This window comes from Maylandia zebra, linkage group LG7, assembly GCF_041146795.1.
Source record: "Maylandia zebra isolate NMK-2024a linkage group LG7, Mzebra_GT3a, whole genome shotgun sequence".
Classification (NCBI taxonomy): Eukaryota; Metazoa; Chordata; class Actinopteri; order Cichliformes; family Cichlidae; genus Maylandia; species Maylandia zebra.
Window position 1 is genome coordinate 57,854,515 of NC_135173.1, and position 19,805 is coordinate 57,874,319.

The 19,805-nt window shown below is 41.1% G+C and overlaps 1 protein-coding gene across 10 annotated transcripts in view; it reads left to right on the forward strand.

Annotated features, from left to right (window-relative positions):
• The window catches only part of rasgrf2a (Ras protein-specific guanine nucleotide-releasing factor 2a), a 51,381-nt gene that overhangs the window by 16,849 nt on the left and 14,727 nt on the right, over positions 1-19,805 (forward strand). For 6 of the 10 annotated variants that reach the window (XR_013099557.1, XM_076886769.1, XM_076886770.1 and 3 more), the window contains exons 3-18: positions 738-885; positions 1,132-1,221; positions 1,299-1,552; positions 1,917-1,996; positions 6,088-6,281; positions 6,966-7,075; positions 10,364-10,482; positions 10,572-10,735; positions 12,299-12,365; positions 12,470-12,597; positions 12,682-12,764; positions 14,687-14,935; positions 15,121-15,213; positions 15,297-15,805; positions 18,624-18,749; positions 19,394-19,483. Coding sequence is in view for 9 of the 10 variants with exons in the window: in XM_076886769.1 (XP_076742884.1) it covers positions 738-885; positions 1,132-1,221; positions 1,299-1,552; positions 1,917-1,996; positions 6,088-6,281; positions 6,966-7,075; positions 10,364-10,482; positions 10,572-10,735; positions 12,299-12,365; positions 12,470-12,597; positions 12,682-12,764; positions 14,687-14,935; positions 15,121-15,213; positions 15,297-15,805; positions 18,624-18,749; positions 19,394-19,483 (2,504 nt within the window). In the remaining variant the exon portion in view is untranslated. The remainder of the gene's footprint in view (positions 1-737; positions 886-1,131; positions 1,222-1,298; positions 1,553-1,916; positions 1,997-6,087; positions 6,282-6,965; positions 7,076-10,363; positions 10,483-10,571; positions 10,736-12,298; positions 12,366-12,469; positions 12,598-12,681; positions 12,765-14,686; positions 14,936-15,120; positions 15,214-15,296; positions 15,806-18,623; positions 18,750-19,393; positions 19,484-19,805) is intronic. The other 4 variants (XM_076886766.1, XM_076886768.1, XM_076886767.1 and 1 more) reach the window with 2 other exon arrangements.

The window sequence follows — 19,805 nt, forward strand, 5'->3', positions numbered from 1 at the left end:
GTTTTGGATCAAATGAAGGCATTTCAGGGATGAAGACATTTCTTATAATGTTAGGTGTAACATAATACTGCAGAAGTTACTCTTGATACTTCTGGTACATTTTGATGGTAAAACTGACAACACAGGGCCTTTATTTGTAATGAAATATGTATGTACATGATAATGCTGTTTGTTTCACTACCTTCCACTACAATGAAAATCTTTTCTTTCTTATTATCTTGTAGTAAAAATGTTCCACAATTTCATCTTGTTGTTCCTACACTTTTTGTGAGAAAATGTGCTGTGCTGAAAAGTGCGACTCAAACTCTACCTTCTGCTCTTTTTGTGTGTTTATGCAGATTTGACACTACTACCTCATGTTGTTCCATATTTGTTTAACATGCCTGTGTGCATTTGTGTGCAAGTGTGTGTTCTTTCTGCTCGCAGCGGTTCACATTTAGGTCACACTGGTGCTGTAGTGCTGCATGGTTACATCACAGACTTGATCTCGTAACTCGACCTCTGTTTTTCTCTGGTCTCACTTTCTGTGTCTTTCCTATTTTTAGTGTAACATTCAGTAGAAAGTATGCCTCTACTTGCCCACAATGACATATTACTGCAGGTGTCAATAATATCAGGTTACTACCTGATCATTCGTTTAAGTCTATAACTAAAACAAATTGGCACACAAAGCTCTCTGTACATGTTAAATTACCACACTAACCGACTTCAGTACTGTCCTCCTGTGCTCCTTTTAGCTACTCTGGTATCATCATTGAACGTGACATCCTGATGCAGAAGTACATCCATCTGGACCAGATCATGGAGACTGAGAAGGTTGCAGCCAATCAGCTTCGTACTCAGCTGGAGGACCAGGACACAGAGATTGAGAGGCTCAAAGCAGAAGTATGCATGAGTGCATCTGCATGGCTACATAAATGCACATACTGTCACACACAGGCACCCACATGCACTCTAAAATCAAAGCATGCAGATTCCTAAATTAAATCACAGCAGGACTCCACTGATTCTGGGGCCTATTATTTGGGATTTTTCTTTTTTTTTACCTTTTAAAATGTTCCCATGAATGTTTTATATTTTGTTATATTTTGCACATTTTTTCATATGGACGCTGTTGTTGTGTTGTTGCAGATTACAGTATTGAACAAAGCCAAGGAAAGGATGCAGCCGCACCAGAACAACCAAGACGAGGAAGACCCCGATATTAAAAAAATTAAAATGGTAAAGAATTGTAACTGCATATTAAAATGTAGAGAGACAAGGTTGTGAGAGAAACTTAGTGTGCAATGGCTATACAGGTGCAGAGTTTCATGCGTGGCTGGCTGTGTCGGAGGAAGTGGAAAATCATTGTCCAGGACTATATCTGTTCCCCTCACGCTGAGAGCATGAGGAAGAGGAACCATATTGTGTTCAACATGGTGGAAGCAGAGACAGAATACGTGCAGCAGCTTTCCATCCTGGTGAATTGCTTCCTTAGGCCGCTCCGCATGGCTGCCAGTTCCAAGAAACCTCCCATTCGCCATGATGATGTTAGCAGCATCTTCCTCAACAGGTGCAACTCTCTTTTTTTTGTTTTGCGTAACTTTTCACACAAATCCTGTATTTCAGCTGTTTGTAATAGTTTATAATAAAGTTTGTAATAAACTATATACTAGATATAAAATACTGATGTCACACATCAATTTCTGAACAAATATGAGAATGTAGTAAGTCATCAGCTAACACTTGCCAGCCTGGTTAGCAAACGGCTTCTATAAACTGTCTAGGTGTAACGCACCAAACCTAGATCCTTCTTGCGGCCTTCCTGGCCTTATAGTTATACTACTAAACTCATTCTTGGTGAATTGAACTCACTCCTCTCTCTCTCTCTCTCTCTCTCTCTCTCTCTCTCTCTCTCCCTCTCTTTCGCTATGAAGTGAGACCATCATGTTTCTGCATGAAATCTTCCATCAAGGTCTGAAGGCCCGAATTGCCAACTGGCCTACTCTAGTTCTGGGTGAGTGTTTCCAAGCTTACACTTTTTTTAACATAAGCTGTGGTCAGAAGGTTCTACTACTACATGTATAGAGAACAAAAAAAAAAAAAAAAAAAAAAAAAAAACCACACCTCTGATTTACATGTAGCTCATCTCCTTGTATATCAAAGCTTCCAGTGGAGTTTTCTGACTGCTTGCATAGAACAGGGTGGTCTGTGGAAGTAGACTAGAGTGGTACATGATAAATGAACTGGTTCTTTTCTGCACTTCCTGAGTAGTCAACAAGTTGCTTCATTCAGTCAAGCACTTTTTTAATGCAAGTGCTTTTTGTCTAACATTCACACAAACATTCATATGTCCAATGGATGCACTGAAGAGCAACTTAGGAATGGCATCTTGCCCAGGAATATTTGGCATGTAGACTGCAGCAGTGTCAGGGGTTGAACCACCAACCTCCTAATTAGTAGATGACTTACTCAACCTCCTGAGCTACAGCCACCCCAAGTTGCTGGCTGAAATCTTGATTGGATAGAAGGCACGTGGGTAGAAAAAGCATGGAAAAAAGTGCCGGTGTTAATGGGTGAGTTAGACATGTTGTATATATTTGAGTGGTAGAGTAGAAAGTGCTGTACAAGAATCTCTCCATTTTTCATTTACGATGGTCAAGGCTAATGATGAGAACTGAGTTTCTGACAGCAAGACAGAAAACAAATAGAAGTTTTAAGTTTGGAAACATGAAGCCAGCAGGAGCTTTCACCGGGAGCGTGTTAATGGTTTCTTTGTTAGATTCACTGGGTTGTTCACCATTAATGGATGCAAACTTCTACTATTACATCCTAAGGCATCTGAGGAAGAGCTTTTGGTGCAAATGAACTAAAGTGCAGCATGTGTCATCAGGTGCCTACTCATAGCATATCAAAGGAGCAGGATTATTTGCAAAGTTTTTTTTTTAGGTGAATGCAAAATTAGATTGTTTAATGGATTTTTGTTTTGGTCAGAATGGGACAAACAGGGATCGATCTGCAAATTAGCAGAAGACATGGGATTGATGCAGGAATGCTTGAACAGATAACTTGAAAGGGAGATCAACCAAACTGATCACTTTATCAGGTGTGCCTGTCTAGTTGTGGGTTGGACCTACGCTTGCCTTCAGAACTTCCTTAATTCTTCATGGCAGTGATTCAACAAAGTGCTGGAATTCCTCTGAGATTTTCACATTTACACAATAGCAGCATGCAGCTGGTTGCACGTTTCCCGTTTTCACCAAATCCCGAAGGTGGTCTATTGGACTGAGATCTGGTGATTGTGGAGGCCATTTCTAGTACATTGAACTAAACATGTAATGTGATGGGATGAACAGGGTTACCAAAAGTACTGAAGCAGGCTGTGGTCCTAAGGAGCCCACAGTGTGCCAAGAAACCATCCTGAACACCACCATCATCAGCCTGAACATGGCACATGATAGATGGCAGGACAGATGGCCTGTGTGAATTGTGGGCTCACTTTCTTGTTCTTCACTGACAAGACTAACACCCAGTATGGTTTTCTGCTGCTGTAGATCATCTGCTTCAAGGTTTGATGTGTTGTGTGTTCAGATTTCAGAAATACCTTGTTTGTAACAAGGTGAGTTACTGTCGCCTTACTATCAGTTTGAAGCTGTCTGGCCATTCTATTCTGAAGTCATCAACAAGATATTTTTGCATCGCGCCAGATATGTTCTCCACTGGCCATTTTCCATGAACCCTAGACATTGTTATGTAGAACAATATCAGTGCATCAGCAGTGTGTGAAATACTCAAAGCAGCCTGTTTGCAGACAATAATCATACCACGCATCAAGTCACTTAAATCTTGCTTATTCAATACATTGTTTGAATTTAGCAGGTCTTCTTGACCATGGTCACGTTGATAAATGCACTGAATTGCTGCATTATGATTTGTATGAAGTAGATTAGGGGTGCAACGATATTCGTATCGATATTGAACCGTTGGATACAGTGCTTTCGGTTCAGTACGCATATGTATCGAACAATACAACATTTGTAATTTATTTTATCAATTTTCCTTCTGACGATGCTGTCTGTGTTGAGCACTCAGTGAATCTGTGTTCGACTACTCCGCCTAGGCTGCACTGTCCAGCGCAGATCCAGTGAGCGCTCAACACAGACAGCATAGTCAGAAGGAAGAGCGCAGGGCACCTCCCCCACCCTCATTCAGATCTGGCGTTTGGAATTATTTTGGTTTTCATGTGACGTATGACCCTGAAGGTAAGCGAGTCATGGACTAAAGTAAAACAGTATGTTGGATGTGCCATGCAATGCTCAATTACATTGGTGTGAACTAGTGTGCTAGCGCAGTTAGCTCGTTAACGTGTTGGCCGTCTAGCCCCATGCACAGAGCGATCGGCGGTAGCTCGTTAACAGAGATTTGCCGTGTTGTGGCGTTAAGGTCATTTCAACGAGATTAACCTGAAAGCACTAGTGGGAACACAACGAATATGACTGCACATTTACTCCGACATCATCCTAGTGCAAAGACAAGTGGAAGCAGACAAAAAAAAGCAAGCATGCTACTAACTTTAGCCGAGTCATTTAGACAGCTGTTAGCACATGATTCTCCTTATGCTGCTGAGAATATAGCCCAGAAGAAGCGGATAGTATAGCTTTTATTTTGGAAAGAGCCATTTCTCTGTAATAAACTCTCTTTTCCAAAGATGAGTGATTCCTCAATCAGATACAGGGCTTGCAATATCGCTAGCCCGATGTCCCGGAGCTAGCGATTTTTTCAGTCGGGCTACCAAAATCTATCTCTGCCCTGCCCGTCGGGCTATTGTAGGAAAAATATATGTCAATGCTTTTGCATTCTTTCAGAAATGTAGCTGGGTAATTATGTCATTGGCATCGGTGAGCCACTGTCAATATGTGACATATTGAAGTCGCGTTTGAATTTGCGCTCGTTTTTTTGCTTTCACTTTGCAATCGTGCGAACTGTGTATAGAGAGCGACAGTACTGATCTGTGAGTGATGATAATTTGTGCACCAATTCCTCTGACATCGTCTTATTAATCGTTAGCTTACTATGCAAACATGACAAGTGAAATCTCCCGCAGCAAGCTTAAACATGTGAGAGGTTGATCGCACAGAGAATCGCTGAGCTTATGTGAGTGAGTGTGTAAAAGCATTTCAGTTCTGCTGAGCCAAATAAGACAGGTCAGGGTGAAGAAGTGACAGCCAAAGAAAAGCTTACCACAAAACGGAGAAGTTATGACAAATCAGACTATAAGGCAAAAAGAAAGTGCAGCTTTATGGTTTCATGGACAAAAGAATTTCTGTGGCTGCGATATGACGAGCTAAATAACCAGGGCTGCACATAAGTGGTCCGCAGGTGCGCATTCGCTGTCAAAATAAAAAACACGCACAAGGGTTAGGGTTAAATTTAAAAACTGTACTTTTGAGTTAAAATATATATTTATAATTTTAATAAATGACAAATTAAAAAGGCATGAACATTTTTTTGTATCGAAAAAATATCGAACCGTGACACCAAAGTATCGAACCGAACCGAACCGTGAATTTTGTGTATCATTGCACCCCTAAAGTAGATATGTGTGGGCCACAAATAAAGTGGCCCATTATTATAAATCACTTGTTTTTTTGCTTTTTATAGTAGAACAACCTTTTGATAATACATTGTGTAGTATGCAGTATGCAAGACCTGAACTCTTCAATGGCATGCATTTTAAGTTCTCTTTGATATTTGGACATATTGGGACATGATGAATGTAAAAACAAAGAATTACAAGATTTTTTTTTCTACCTGATTTTTGTTTCTGAGAAAAATGAGATCCACAATTGAGGGCATTTGTTTTAAATTTCGATAGAACAGTGGCAGTATAATGTCCTCGTAAGTGGATAGCATGCCCTTGTAGAGCAAAATTTAGTATTTGGGTCTAGACAACCCAAAATGTGATGTCCACCACATGTGGACGCCAGGTCCTAGGAGGTTAAATATACATCTTGGATTTTTACATGTGATCTTCTTTTTTTTTTAAGCTTAATAAAATCTAGAAAACCTTCAATGATGTTGTCTTTTAAACTTCTTTTTGACACCCAGCGGACCTGTTTGACATTCTACTGCCGATGCTGAACATTTACCAGGAGTTTGTGCGTAACCACCAGTACAGTCTTCAGGTGCTGGCAAACTGTAAACAGAACAGAGACTTTGACAAGCTGCTGAAACAGTATGAATCCAACGCAGCCTGCGAGGGTCGGATGCTGGAGACATTCCTCACTTATCCAATGCTTCAGGTACTTTTTACATTAAACAATGTAATCCATTAGCTGCTGTTATAAAAACTATGTAATATGCTTAACTGTAAGGCTTAATAATTTGCAACAAACACTGATGATACAATAAATAAAGACAGTGTTATATAGTCAAAGTATAATATTTAGTCATATAACATGGTTACTTTTAAATGCCTTGACCTGATATATTTGCCCTCATATACTGATATACTGTGTATGAGCTCAAATGGCAGGATAGTAAATTTATTTGCATTAATCTAAATAACTTTGTTTTTTCGTCATTCAAAGATCTCTAATATCTTCGTTTCAGTCTGTGGTGGGGCGTGGTCTGCAGTGCCACTGCAGGGGAGGCAGACACCTGAGCGGCATCTGCAATCACGCCTCGTCGGCTTAAAGGCTGAACTAGGTCCTGCAGTGTTGGTGTTGTTGTGTGTGGCTGCAAAGCTGCAGCCGTCTGAAGTGTATTGCAACCGTATTAATAATAGATGCTGAAAAGCATGAGTACATGGTTTGGTCTGTGGTGGATCTTTCACACAGTCTCTTATTTAAAAAGTTAATTTCCCATTCGGAACTTTTTTGGAATAGCTTGGATGGGATTTCATCGTTTAACCATTTACAATTAATTCTTATAGAAGTGCTGTGTGTATTTCACAAATAGTCACATGGGTTTTTTTTACATTTTAGATTCCCCGTTACATCAGAACTCTCCACGAGCTGCTGGCGCACACACCTCATGAGCATGTGGAGCGCAAGAGTCTTGAGTTTGCCAAATCCAAACTGGAGGAACTGTCAAAGTGAGTGTGTGCTTATGAATACAGTTTAAGAAAATGATTGTATTGATTAAATACTCAGACTGTTGTTGAATAATAATAATAATAAAAAAAATATGGTTAGCTTGAATCAGTTATTTGGTTTCTGAGATTTATATGAACCACATAAACATGAGTTACCAGTGTTCTGCTTAAAATTGGCTTCACCTGCAGCACATAACTGCCTCAATAGCCTCAGTACTGATGTAGTACATGAAAAGTGACAGTGCACTAGACTAGAGCGTGCAAAAAAAAAAAGAAGAGATAAAAACAACAACAGTGTTTGAAAAGTAGTGAAAGTTCTTAAACTCTTCATTATATAGAAACAATTACCCCATATTAGATTTCATATCATATTAGAAACAAAGTGGCTATTGAAAGGAGAACGGTAAAGATTTTATGCTGGCAATAATTAGGTGGAAAATGAAATGAAAGACAAGTATCTACCAAGCTACTTAAGTGAAATGGCAACACGCCATCTAACAGAAGCTAAGCAATCTCTAGATGTTGTTTAAGTAGTAGGAGTACTGTGAGTCATGTTGTTGCTTTAAAAAGTTACATTTCTCAGAACAAGAATGCTATTTTAAGACATTGTTTTAATCCTGAGAGCAGTGTATTGAAAGGTAATGGTTTGCAATTATTCTTTAAAAACTGCAAAATGGGAATCTGCAGGTTTAAATTTTGTGAGAGAAACCCATATATTTCTGATTTATCAGACACCTCCAAAGAAGCAGCGTGTGAAGTGCATGCTGATGATGTAGCCAGTAATATAACAGCAAAACCTTCTAGGAAAAAAAAAAAAACCCACAAACTGTATCAGTGTGTTCCTCGTAAGTAAACTATGGAATAATTATTCAATACTTATAGATCAGAAATAAATTAATTTAAAAGTTTGGGAGTAATACTTGGGCCAGGCAACCAAATCAACAATGTCAAGCTACAAACAAGCTTTAAAAACATTTTGGATTAGAAACCAGTCATTTTTAATTTTGGAGGTTTATATGTTAAGCTTTGATGGATGTCTGGCTGTGTAATCTTTGGACTTCTATGAAATTGCTGTAGGCAAACCTGAGTTCGTGGATCGAATTAGGTTGATGTCTACTCTTCGTTATAGTCAGCTTTCAACAGGCTTTAGGTGTAATGGTCTGTGTGCAGCAGGCAGGAGTAGAGGACCCAAAATGCAGATTTCTGGAGGCAAACATGGAGGCACAGCAAAAAAACCCAAAACGCTGACTAAACTGAGAAAACAAATAACTAGCAGCCAGGCTGGCAGACACAACACACGGCAGAGAATGATGGCAATCATAGATAAATCAAGGAAAACAGAGGGCTTAAATACAGAGAGTGATAACGAGGGAAATTAGACACAGGAGGAGAGCGCAGCTGGGAGTAATCGAACATGACAAGACCAAGGGGAAGCAAAACTGAAAATATTAACATGGGACGTAGAATGGCGATGCAGACCTGACACTGAGATAGAGACATGAAAAAGGCATAACACTGAATAAAGGAAAGGCATATTAAACAGAACCTAAGACTGGAAATCAGGAGATACTAAAGAACTTAGGGCGCTAGAAATATAAACAAACAAAATAAAAACTAGACCTAGGCACACTAACATTAGCCATGAAGGAAAATATTTTTAAAGAGCATGACTAGCAGACCAGGCCCTGTGCTTCGTACGTCGCTTACTACATCCAAGATCAAATGAAACATCCAAGACCAAATCATCGCGCTAACTCTGAGCTCGCTATTCCGGTTCCCCGAACACACCTGTTGTTGACGATTAGTATAGCTGGATGAAGTAATGTGAGATCACTGGGTGGCCCAACAGGGGCTACGCATCGATAGTAGAAACATTGATCGGCAACCCTTTGATTGGTCGGCGAAAATGTCGAAGGAGCGCGCTCGGTATTTTTCGGCAGCAGAGCAAGAACTCTTGAGTGAGGGATTTCAGGAGTTTCAGAGTTTAATTAAAACGCAAGGGAACACTGCAAAGGCTGCAAAAGCAAGGAGAGAGGGCTGGCAGAAAGTTGCTGACAAATCAAACTCGTAAGTAATTCAATAATAACAATAATAATGGAGTGGATTTATATAGCGCTTTTCAAGGCACCCAAAGCGCTTTACAATGCCACTATTCATTCACTCTCACATTCACACACTGGTGGAGGCAGCTACGGTTGTAGCCACAGCTGCCCTGGGGCAGACTGACAGAAGCCAGGCTGCCATATTGCGCCATCGGCCCCTCTGGCCAACACCAGTAGGCGGTAGGGTAGATTTATCATATCACACCATATTATCCAATATTATATTACATTATATTATATTATAATATGTTATATTATATCCCCTTTCACATTAGAGCCACAACAGGACCCACTAGAACATGGGAACAAGTAAAAGTGAAATATAAGAATATTCTACAGAATGGTAATATTTATCACTTATATTGCTTGTCGTCTCTTGGAAAGAGACCCTGGAATACTCTGTTTGTTTGTTCATAACAGCAACCAAGAAAAGGGCAGAGCAAAAAAAAAGACAGGTGGTGGTCCTGCACCCCCTCGTCAACAAGTTGGTTAAGTAAATAATACCCTCACGGGAAAATCGATATCTCTCTATGAGCACACTGTCGCGCTGAGCTAAAGGATCCTGTCTGTCCCGCAATATACGCTGAATTCTGAGGACTCTCCTTATCAATCTTGCACCTTCCGCAATGGGTTGCTCGCGTAAACGGACAGGATATGACTGCGACAGACTTCCCAAATCCACCTTCGCTTTTATAGCCGTGGTCTCTCATCTTGATTACACGAAGTAATTTACAATTACTACTCTGAAATATGAATTACATCTGTAATAATCACATACATGTAATAGAATGTTAATAGTACATTTCCCTTTTTTAGGGAATGACCTGTATGTATCTGTGTGAAATCAATAAAAGGATCAAGTGCTGCATTATCTTTAGTTACATTGATGTTATTTATTTATGGTGAAACAGTGGTGGAATATCGCTGTTGCTTTCGTATGAATGACGCGGACATACCTGCGTGGCCGCGATCTAATCCTGTTTACATAAAGTAAACCTGCTCCCCAGCAGGTTTACGCTTACGGCTCTGTTGCTATGACAGCAAGTCCCGGATGGGCTTCGGGGAACCGAACGATCCAGGATCACACGAAATCGTCAACAATCTCATCCAGCTAACTCACTTAGCGCGGTACGAAGAACAGGCCCCAGAACATCCATTGTCCATCCATCATTGTTTGTTTTGGCAGGATGATACATGATGAAGTCAGCGACACAGAGAACATCAGGAAGAATTTGGCCATTGAAAGGATGATTGTAGAGGGCTGTGACATCCTTTTAGACACAAGTCAAACTTTCGTCAGACAAGGTGAGCTTCTGTCTTTGTATTTCATGCTTTACCAAGTCATGTTATTCCAGTTCTTAATCAGTTTACTCATTCTCATTGTTTGTGGGCAGGTTCTCTCATCCATTTACCATCCAGCAGTGAACGGGGTGTTCTCAGTAAGGTGCGCCTGGGCTCTCTCTCACTGAGGAAGGAAGGAGAGCGACAATGTTTTCTCTTTACCAAACACTTCCTCATCTGTACCCGAACATCGGGAGGGAAGCTTCACTTGCTCAAGGTCAGCTTCACCTGTTCACAACTTTGCATTTTATTTATTCAGTGGGCAGTGCCCTTTGGTTTGAAAACTCTTTGCTAAGGTAGACCTAACCAGCACTGATGCATTAAAAGTTTTAAACCACTAAGCATAATATCAAAAATAAAACAATAGTAAAAGCCAACTGGTGGTCTTTAAAGGTTCAACAATTATACCATTTTTCAAAGTTAAAATGAGCAAAATCAAAATGAAAACTAAAAGGAGCCATCTTGGTTCCATTGTGGTTAGCATGTTCATGAATATTATTTCCCATCAAAGCAGAAAACTTGAATGCCTTCCTTGCTCTGTTTTTGCATCAGCACACACAAAAGATAACGGTCTTGTGATTTAAGATAATAGGGAAAAATATTAAAGGAAACATATGCTAATTCCCATCTCAACATTTTTATTATTGGAATCTTCCATGATTCATACTTCAAAATATTTTTAACTCACACCAGGCTTTGGTGTAGCCCCTCAGTTTGCTATCTGTCTGATACAAACCATATCTATATGATCCAAGCCACAGACTTCTAGTAAATGGTCGGTATTTATATAGCGCTTTACTAGTCCCTGAGGAAAGTGCTTTACACTGTCCAAGTCGGGGCTCGAACCGGCAACCTTCCGATTACAAGGCGAACTCCCAAATCTTGAGCCACGATCGCCTTCTCTGTTAGTTGCAGAGAACACAAGGATGTCTCTAAGTGCACATTGTACCAGGACATGTTAGTTCGCAGGTTGATGATTAATATTGTAATTGCATCATCAGATTTGCAGCTGCATGTTCTGGACACTTGGGTGAAGAGAGGAGCTGTGGTGGTGAGTTGGATCAGGTGATGGGGGAGGATGCTGGACAGACCTGGCACACCCAAACATATTGTGAGGGTGTGTTGGGAACGCCTGGCAGAGGCCCTGATCTGTGAGATCTATAACTCCCACCTCCTGCTGAACTTCAAAAGCATTCCAAGGGAGGCTGGGGACATTGAGTCCAAATGGACATTGTTCAGCACCTCCATTGCTGAGGCTGTAGCAAGGAGCTGTGGCTGCAAGGTGGTTGGTCCCTGCCATGGTGATTTTGGCCAAACCAGTGGGGTTCTGGAAATACTGTCTGGAGCTATGGGGCAGCGTCTCTGATTTGGCAGACTGGGGTGGTGGTTCCTCTCTTTAAGAAGGGAGACCAGAGGATCTGCTCCAACTATAGGGGTTCACACTACTCAGCCTCTCTTGGAAGGTCTATGCCACCGTACTAGAGAAGAGAGGATGTAGATTAGTTGAACTTTGAATACAGGAGGAACAATCCAGTTTTTGTCCTGGATGCAGTACACTGGACCAGCTCTTTATCCTTTCAAGGATATTTGAGGAATATTTGAGGAAATGTTAAAAACAGCAATCAGCTGCTTCCTAATTTTTTATTTAGAAATGTTCATATTATAATATTAACGATTATTTTGAATTTTTACTTTGCTTTTCCCTCTTCCTTTGGGAAATATTCTTCTAAATAAAAAATGACATAACTAACTTAAGCTGTGTTTTCTCTTCCAATAACAGCAGGGAGGAATGTTGTCCCTGATCGAGTGTACTCTGATTGAGGAACTGGATGCCACTGATGAAGACTGTGAGTGTCTTTCTTCAGTCATTATTTCCTTTTTCCATGCATAATAGCTCAACTGAGGTGCGACTAATGTTTTGGTTTGTTGTTTGTTATTTCCGACAATGCAGCAAGTCAAGGATTTAACCATCTGGAGTTTAAAATTGTGGTTGAGCCTCCTGATGGTCAGTCCTTCTCCATTGTTCTCCTGGCTCCTTCCCGCCAGGAGAAAGCTGCCTGGACAAGTGATATCAGCCAGGTAAGAAGTCAATGGTACAAAGATGGAATTGAATTTACCTACCTGTGGCAAGGTTTCATGCTTTTTTTCTGCTTTGTGTTTTAGTGCATTGATAATATCCGATGCAACGGCCTGATGACAAGCGTGTTTGAGGAAAACTCCAAAGTTTCTGTGCCACACATGATCAAGTAAGAAAAAATGAGTGAAAAAGTGCAGTATAAATAACTACAGTCGTAGTTGGAAGTTTATATATTTGTCATGGTCATAAAAAGAAGAATTGGTTGTACAACTCTGAATTTATTTTGGGAGTTTAACAATGTTAGAACTACTTCAAAGAAAGTTTCACTAACGCTGGCTAACAGCAAAAACAGAAGCACTTGTCCGATAGAAAAGTTCAGTATATGCTCAACAATTCACCTCAGTATTGCTACCACTGAATGGAAGTGAACTTAACTGAGTCATTGACTCATATTGGACTTCTTTCACAAAGATTTACCAGAGCCAGTTTTATAGGGGGAAAAGCCTATACTTTGTTGACTGCAGTTTGCAATCTTACAGAATCTAGCAGTGAGATGTTGTATCTTTAAATTAACAGTACTGTGCTAAAGTTTTGAACCATTCCTGATTTCTTAAGATTTGCAATGACAATTGAAATAGAATATGGGATGAACCAGACTTTCACGTCATCATGTAGTATATTCTTAACATCCTCAAGAGGACATCCTGGGCTTTCTATTGATGCCACATTTGTGGGGGTTGGGGTACCAACGCATATGAACTCTGTTTTAACAATAACAGGAATTGCAGTTTTTTTTTTTTTAAGTGATCATCGTTTTCAGATATTGTGATTCTATTGCTAAAAATCTGATTGTTTCTTCAATTTGAGAGCCTAAACTTTGTTTTGGTAGGATTTCAGAAATAGGGTAATAGAGGAAAGGGTGAAATTGTGGTAGGAGACCCAGACCCAGAGCTGTCAAGAGATGTTGTGAAGGAAGGCCAGACATTAGAACTGGAAGGTGAAACACTCTGGAGAAGACCAGTTTTTGAGGCACCCAGGTTGCAGTCTAGGGCTCTGAAGGTTTTAGACATGTTTAGAAAGGGAAATAAGAACTTGTTAATTCCAATTCACACACTCTTATCTTCCAGAGCTGTCCTTGTCCATATCAACCTAGGAGGTTTTCATTTTGCCCAAGCTCACTGTCCTCAAAATCTGGCATGTCTTCCTCTGAACTTTCACCTCTGCTGTAATGTCTGGCCTTCCTTCACCTCACCTCCTGATAGCACTAAGTATGACTCCCTTCGACTGTTCTACATAAAATCCTATGTGCCTGACTTAGTCCTCTGTTATACCATCCGTGGTCATTGTCAGTGCCGTGGGTGACATGACCTAACAACCCAGGTTAAGATGAATATTAGGTATGGACATTAATAAAAAAGTTATTCGTTAAAATATATGTTTTAGTGTTCCGTTTTGTTTTCATCATCTAACTGTTTTAATATTCAGTGAATGGAAATTTTACCAGAAATGCTGGAGAACAGCCTGCAGCATCTGTTGTAGTTTTCAAGAAGTCTCACACGTCTCCTGAGCAATCCCAGCTTATTCTTCTTTGACAAATCTGCCAAGCAGATACAGATTTGATGGTCTCTCCTCTCCCTTCCTGTGCAGGGTTCTAGAGATAGTCTTCTTCAAAACTACAATTCCCAACTTGGCTAAATTACTCACTAGTGTCTTGGCAGTTGTTATGGGGTCTTTAGGCACATCTAAGTTTTCTTTCGCTTCCAACTTCTGAACAAACAGAACAGCTTGTCATCTCTCAAAAGCAGCACATATATTATCAACTACAGATCCTATGAAAGATAATATATGGTTTAAGCTGCTGCTACATGCTGGGTGTTTTTCTGGTGGAAAAAGTCAGTCTGTGCAGCTGCATATGGGAGAACACCAGGGCTGCACAACACTATGGCTGATTAACCCCCCTAAACATCCATCCATCCATCCATCCATCTTCATCCGCTTTATCCGGGGCCGGGTCGCGGGGGCAGCAGCCTAAGCAAAGACACCCCCCTAAACATTCTGATTTAACCTGACTGTGGTATTTTCTTTCTGAAGGTCTGATGCTCGACTGCATAAAGACGATGTTGACATTTGCTTCTCAAAAACGCTCAACTCCTGCAAAGTCCCGCAGATCCGATACGCCAGTGTGGAGCGCTTGCTAGAGCGTCTGACAGACCTGCGCTTCCTCTCCATAGATTTCCTCAACACATTCCTCCACACTTACAGGATCTTCACCACAGCTACTGTGGTCATCGACAAGCTGGCTGACATCTATAAGAAGCCGTTCACCTCCATACCTGTAAGGTACATGTCATCATTTGTAACAGGCATCCAAATATTCATGAATCCTCTATGTATTTCCCCCCCTTCATGTTTAGTACGTATAGCTGCCTGCAGCACGTCTTTCCATTTCCACATTTTGTGTTGCTCCTTTCATCCTCCTCATTCCTTCCTTTTTCCATGCTCTTTTTGTTCTGTCACTGCCCCAGAATTGAGCAACATTCATGTGACCGTCTGTCCATCATGTCACTCTGTCCTGACTACAGTCTGAAGATCACACAACTTGCACTGGACCAGTCCAAGTAAAGACCCTCAGTAGGACTGATGAATCATTTGAGTGTGTTCTTGTCAAGCACTGCACATCAGCTAGTTTCCTTTCTCTTAGATCCCTGGAGCTCTTCTTTGCAACCAACCAGGGCGTGTGGGGAACTGACCCTTTGAACAACAAATCGCCAAGGCTGTGCCGCAAGTTTTCCTCTCCTCCTCCTCTGTCCATCCCCTCTCGTACCGCTTCCCCTGTGCATTGCCGAAAGCTCTCCCTGAACTCCCCTATCAGTGTGAAAACAGGAGCCCTAGACCTGTCCACCACTCGTTCCTCTTCTGCAGCCAACTCCCCAACCTCTAGTCACAGCCCATCCATTGCCTCTCCTCCACCTGGCTCTACCAGAGCGCCCTCTGGCTTTTCCTCCCCTCCACCCACCGCCACAAGGTCTCCTAGCCTCCCCCAGGCCTCTGGGGTATCCTCACCACCCCCTGTCTCCACCAAGGCACCGCTGGATCTCAGCCGTGGTCCTAGTTCCCCAGAGCTGAGTCCAGCTGCAGGGGAGGATGCCAGTGGAGAGCCACCTCGCATTGATGCCTTCTGTGGGAAGCTGAGGCGCAGCTTCCGCAGGGGTGGGTATCTGCAATACAAAGACATATGAGTCACACTCTGTGAGACCCCTATATCAACACATTTGTAAGCACATGCCTGAGAGTCAACTAGTATAAAATAATACATTAAAAACAAGTATGTTTAAAAATTTGTATCATCTGTTTCAGAAGTAGTCTTACATTTTTATCCTCTAATGAACTTTTTCTCCTCTAATCATTCATTTATTCCTGATAAGGCTTGCCCACCTAAACAGACTCAGTGAAAGACATAAATGGGTCACCATTACCCAACACAGGAATAATCGTGCTCTTACATCACCATCTGGCCACAGCTGACAGCCTGCTCACTATAAAAACAGCACTGAAGCATTAGATCAGAAACTCTCTAACAAACAACAAGGAAGAGAATGACAATAAGGAGATAAAGAGAGCTTTCTACTTTGCTATTGACCCTCTCCAAAGTCCAATAGCAGTCAGAAGAGCAGCTTGTAATCCACAAGTTCAATCATTCACATGAACACTCTGTCTGGTGTTCATTTGAAGGTTGCTTTCTTTTTTGAATACATAGCTTAGTTATCTGTGGAGCCTTTTAGATTAAAAATAATAACAATTATAATTTTCTAACTGTTGGTACGATTTCTTTAAACTGTCACAAAAGATATGTAGAGCTGTACAATTAATGCAGACATGTTTTTTTTCCTACCATCAAAGTGTTTTCCATGTAGACTTTTCTTGGGTGGGTGGGTGGAAGGGGGGGGGGGGGGGGGGTGTATATTAATGGTTTAGCATGTTTAGCATTTTAGGGTTGTCTGAGACCATGATCAATTTACTAGTAGACAGTCCTCACACTTTTATTTTGTAAACCTTCACTTTTATTTTTACAGCAAACCAGTAAGCCACTGGCCTTGTTATATCTAGTTTTTCCCTACCAGCAGGCAGGTTGCTTTTTTTTGTCACAGCCAGGCGGAAGCTGACTGTGTGTTGAGGGAATAATGGACCCAAATGCAGACAAAACGGAATGTGGAACGTCACTTGAATTAACAAAAGGCAAGCCGTTTATTGAGGCTAATAAAAAGGTGCAAACGAAGGGGCAAGCTAAACTGATGCAAAACTAAACTTAGTAGAAACACATGGAGCTGATTAGAATAATGACACCACAGGGGAAGTGAAACTAAACAGAATGAACATGGGACACCACAACTCTTCAAACTAAAACAGGAACATAACCCGTTATATTCCTGTTTTATGACATGACATGACATGACATGAGCTTGACAACATAGGACACGCAGACATGAAACGCATGACAGGCTAAGACGCGGACTTAACATGGTGCACAGACAAGGAACATGAACACTGTAAAAACATACAGAGGGAAAAAGGGGCTGGAGATGACACAGGGACATAAGCACAAACAGAACAAGATGACTGGGGGGGAAACAAATGACAGAAGGAATGGGTCACAAGGGGAAAACGTGTAAACAAGAGGAGGAGATGGGAGACAAAGACTGAAACACATGAACGGTTAGGGAGACTTAAACACAGGGGGTGAAGATACAAGGGGAACCTAATAAACAAAGAACTAACATGGCAACCTAAGCAAAATAGAATGAGCTTTAGCTAACTAAATGAGACTAAAACATAAACAACGAATATCAAAATACAAGGAAACTCAAAACACTGGGTCACACAGCATTTTTTTTTGGTGGTCTTTGATGTCACTTAACTGCCTCTACAGTCTCTTGACCCATGTTCCAGTGTCTTGGATTATAGGTGGCCATGACTGTCCTTGTTCTGCTCTGGGGTTTCACTGCAAACTGGAGGACCATTCTATCCTGAACCTGCAGCAGGCAGAGAACAGGTTTATATGCTGCCTTGAAAAGATTACTAACACTGCAGAGCAGAACAAGGGGGGAAGAGGGGGGGGGGGGGGGGGTCTTAGGGACTAGGAAACGTTTTGTATCAGAGACAACACAAACTTCAGTACTGTCATGACTAGGTTCAAGCTGTTAATCCCCTCATTATCCCTGTTAATCAGAATATCATTTTTGGTTTTTCTTACATTGTTTTCCCCAGTCTTAGGAGTCAGGCAGCAAAGAAAGAAATCATTCTGATGCACATCATAAAGTACACACATTTCTTTTTCAAAAAAGTTTCTCCTAAATGTATGTTTAGAGTACAGTTAGGGCCTTTGAAATCTATGTCATCATAGATAAATGGTAAATGGCCTGCATTTGTATAGTGCTTTTCTAGTCCCTAAGGACCCCAAAGCGCTTCACACTACATTCAGTCATTCACCCATTCACACACACATTCACACACTGGCGATGGCAAGCTACATTGTAGCCACAGCTGCCCTGGGGCGCACTGACAGAGGTGAGGCTGCCGGACACTGGCGCCACCGGGCCCTCTGACCACCACCAGTAGGCAAACATGGGGTTAGTATCTTGCCCAAGGATATTTGGCATGCAGCTAGGAGGCAGCCTGGGATCGAACCACCGACTTTCTGATTAGTGGCTGACCTGCTCTGCCACCTGAGCTACAGCCACCCGATCTCAAAGGGTTAAGAGACTAGGTTACCAGTGTAACAGTAATTGGGGTTGTGTTTGGTCCATGTCACTTGGGATTGCTTGGCGGCTCAGTTAACTTGTTAATCTTAGATAGGAGATGGCTTATTTTCAGCATGTGCTCGATAGTCCCTAATAATATTTTAAGTTACTTTTGTTCTCTGTGTGTTTTACACTCCCACGTGATTGTTTTCTACCCTCAGTACTGTATACTCATTAAAAAATGCTCCAATACTTGTTTCAGATGTTACATGCAGTATATTCCTTAACAGCTGTCCTGGAGTCAGTATCCCTGGACAAATTCATTCCTGAGTCACCAGCTACCAGTGAGCCAGGTGACACATCCCCCTGCCGCTCGCCTTCAACACCGAGGCATCTCCGTTACCGTCAATCGGGAGGTACCAAATACACACACACACACACACACACAATTTTCTAAATCTCTAGAGGCATGGAAAACAATGAGTACACTAAACATGGTTTTATTTTTTCATGGTGCAGCATAGAAAATATATTTGTTGAAACTGATTCATTTCATTATTTCATGAAAAATATTAGCTTATCTTAAATTTTATGGCAGCAAGATGTTTCAAAAATGTTGGGATCTGAGTATGGCAGCATGGCAGCTGAGGCAGACCCTTTTTAATGGTCAAGGTGGCTGACAATAGAGGTGTAACCCCTACCAGTTACACTTCTATTGTAATTTTATAGTTATAGTAATTTTTTTCCTGATTTGAGGTTTGATTGCTCATTACACTGGTTGCTGGTGTATGCTGGTACTGTGTGTGAAGAGCTGTGGAAACCCCACAGGTACCTTCACAACACCACTTATATTTGTTTAATAATTTTATTTTTGGTGACTTTCTTTTTTGTCCCCATGCCAAACAACTTTCACATGAGATGACTATGTAAACAGATTTGTCCTCATAATATGATGATTACCAATAACACAAACATATTTACACATTATTTATAACAGACTGTGTAAAGCGAGCAGGCTCTCTTTTTCTTGCTGTTTTTTAATGTTTTTGACTCCTTGCAGTTACATCAGGGGAGACCTCTCGCTGCTCTATGTCACCAGCTTCAGCTTTTGCAATCGCCACTGCTGCTGCTGGACATAGCAGCTCCCAGGGTGAGCATGTCAACTCATCAAGATCCAAAGATGCACACCAGAGGAAGGGAACTGTTGCTTTGGTGTCATTTAAATTAATATTAAGAGGTTGCTAGATGTAATGATGGGCTCAAATCATCTGCTGCAAAAATGTTAGTGCTTAGAAATTCACAGCTTCTACTCTTGTACTCAAGAATGTTATACAGAAGGTAAAAAAAAAACTTTGATTCAGAGGATATTGAAATTGTTGACCCTATTTATTTGTCTCGGGACTCCATCAGGATTTTAAAAACAGTAGCTAAAAGCCTATATTTACAAACTTTTATTAGTTAAAATGTATGTG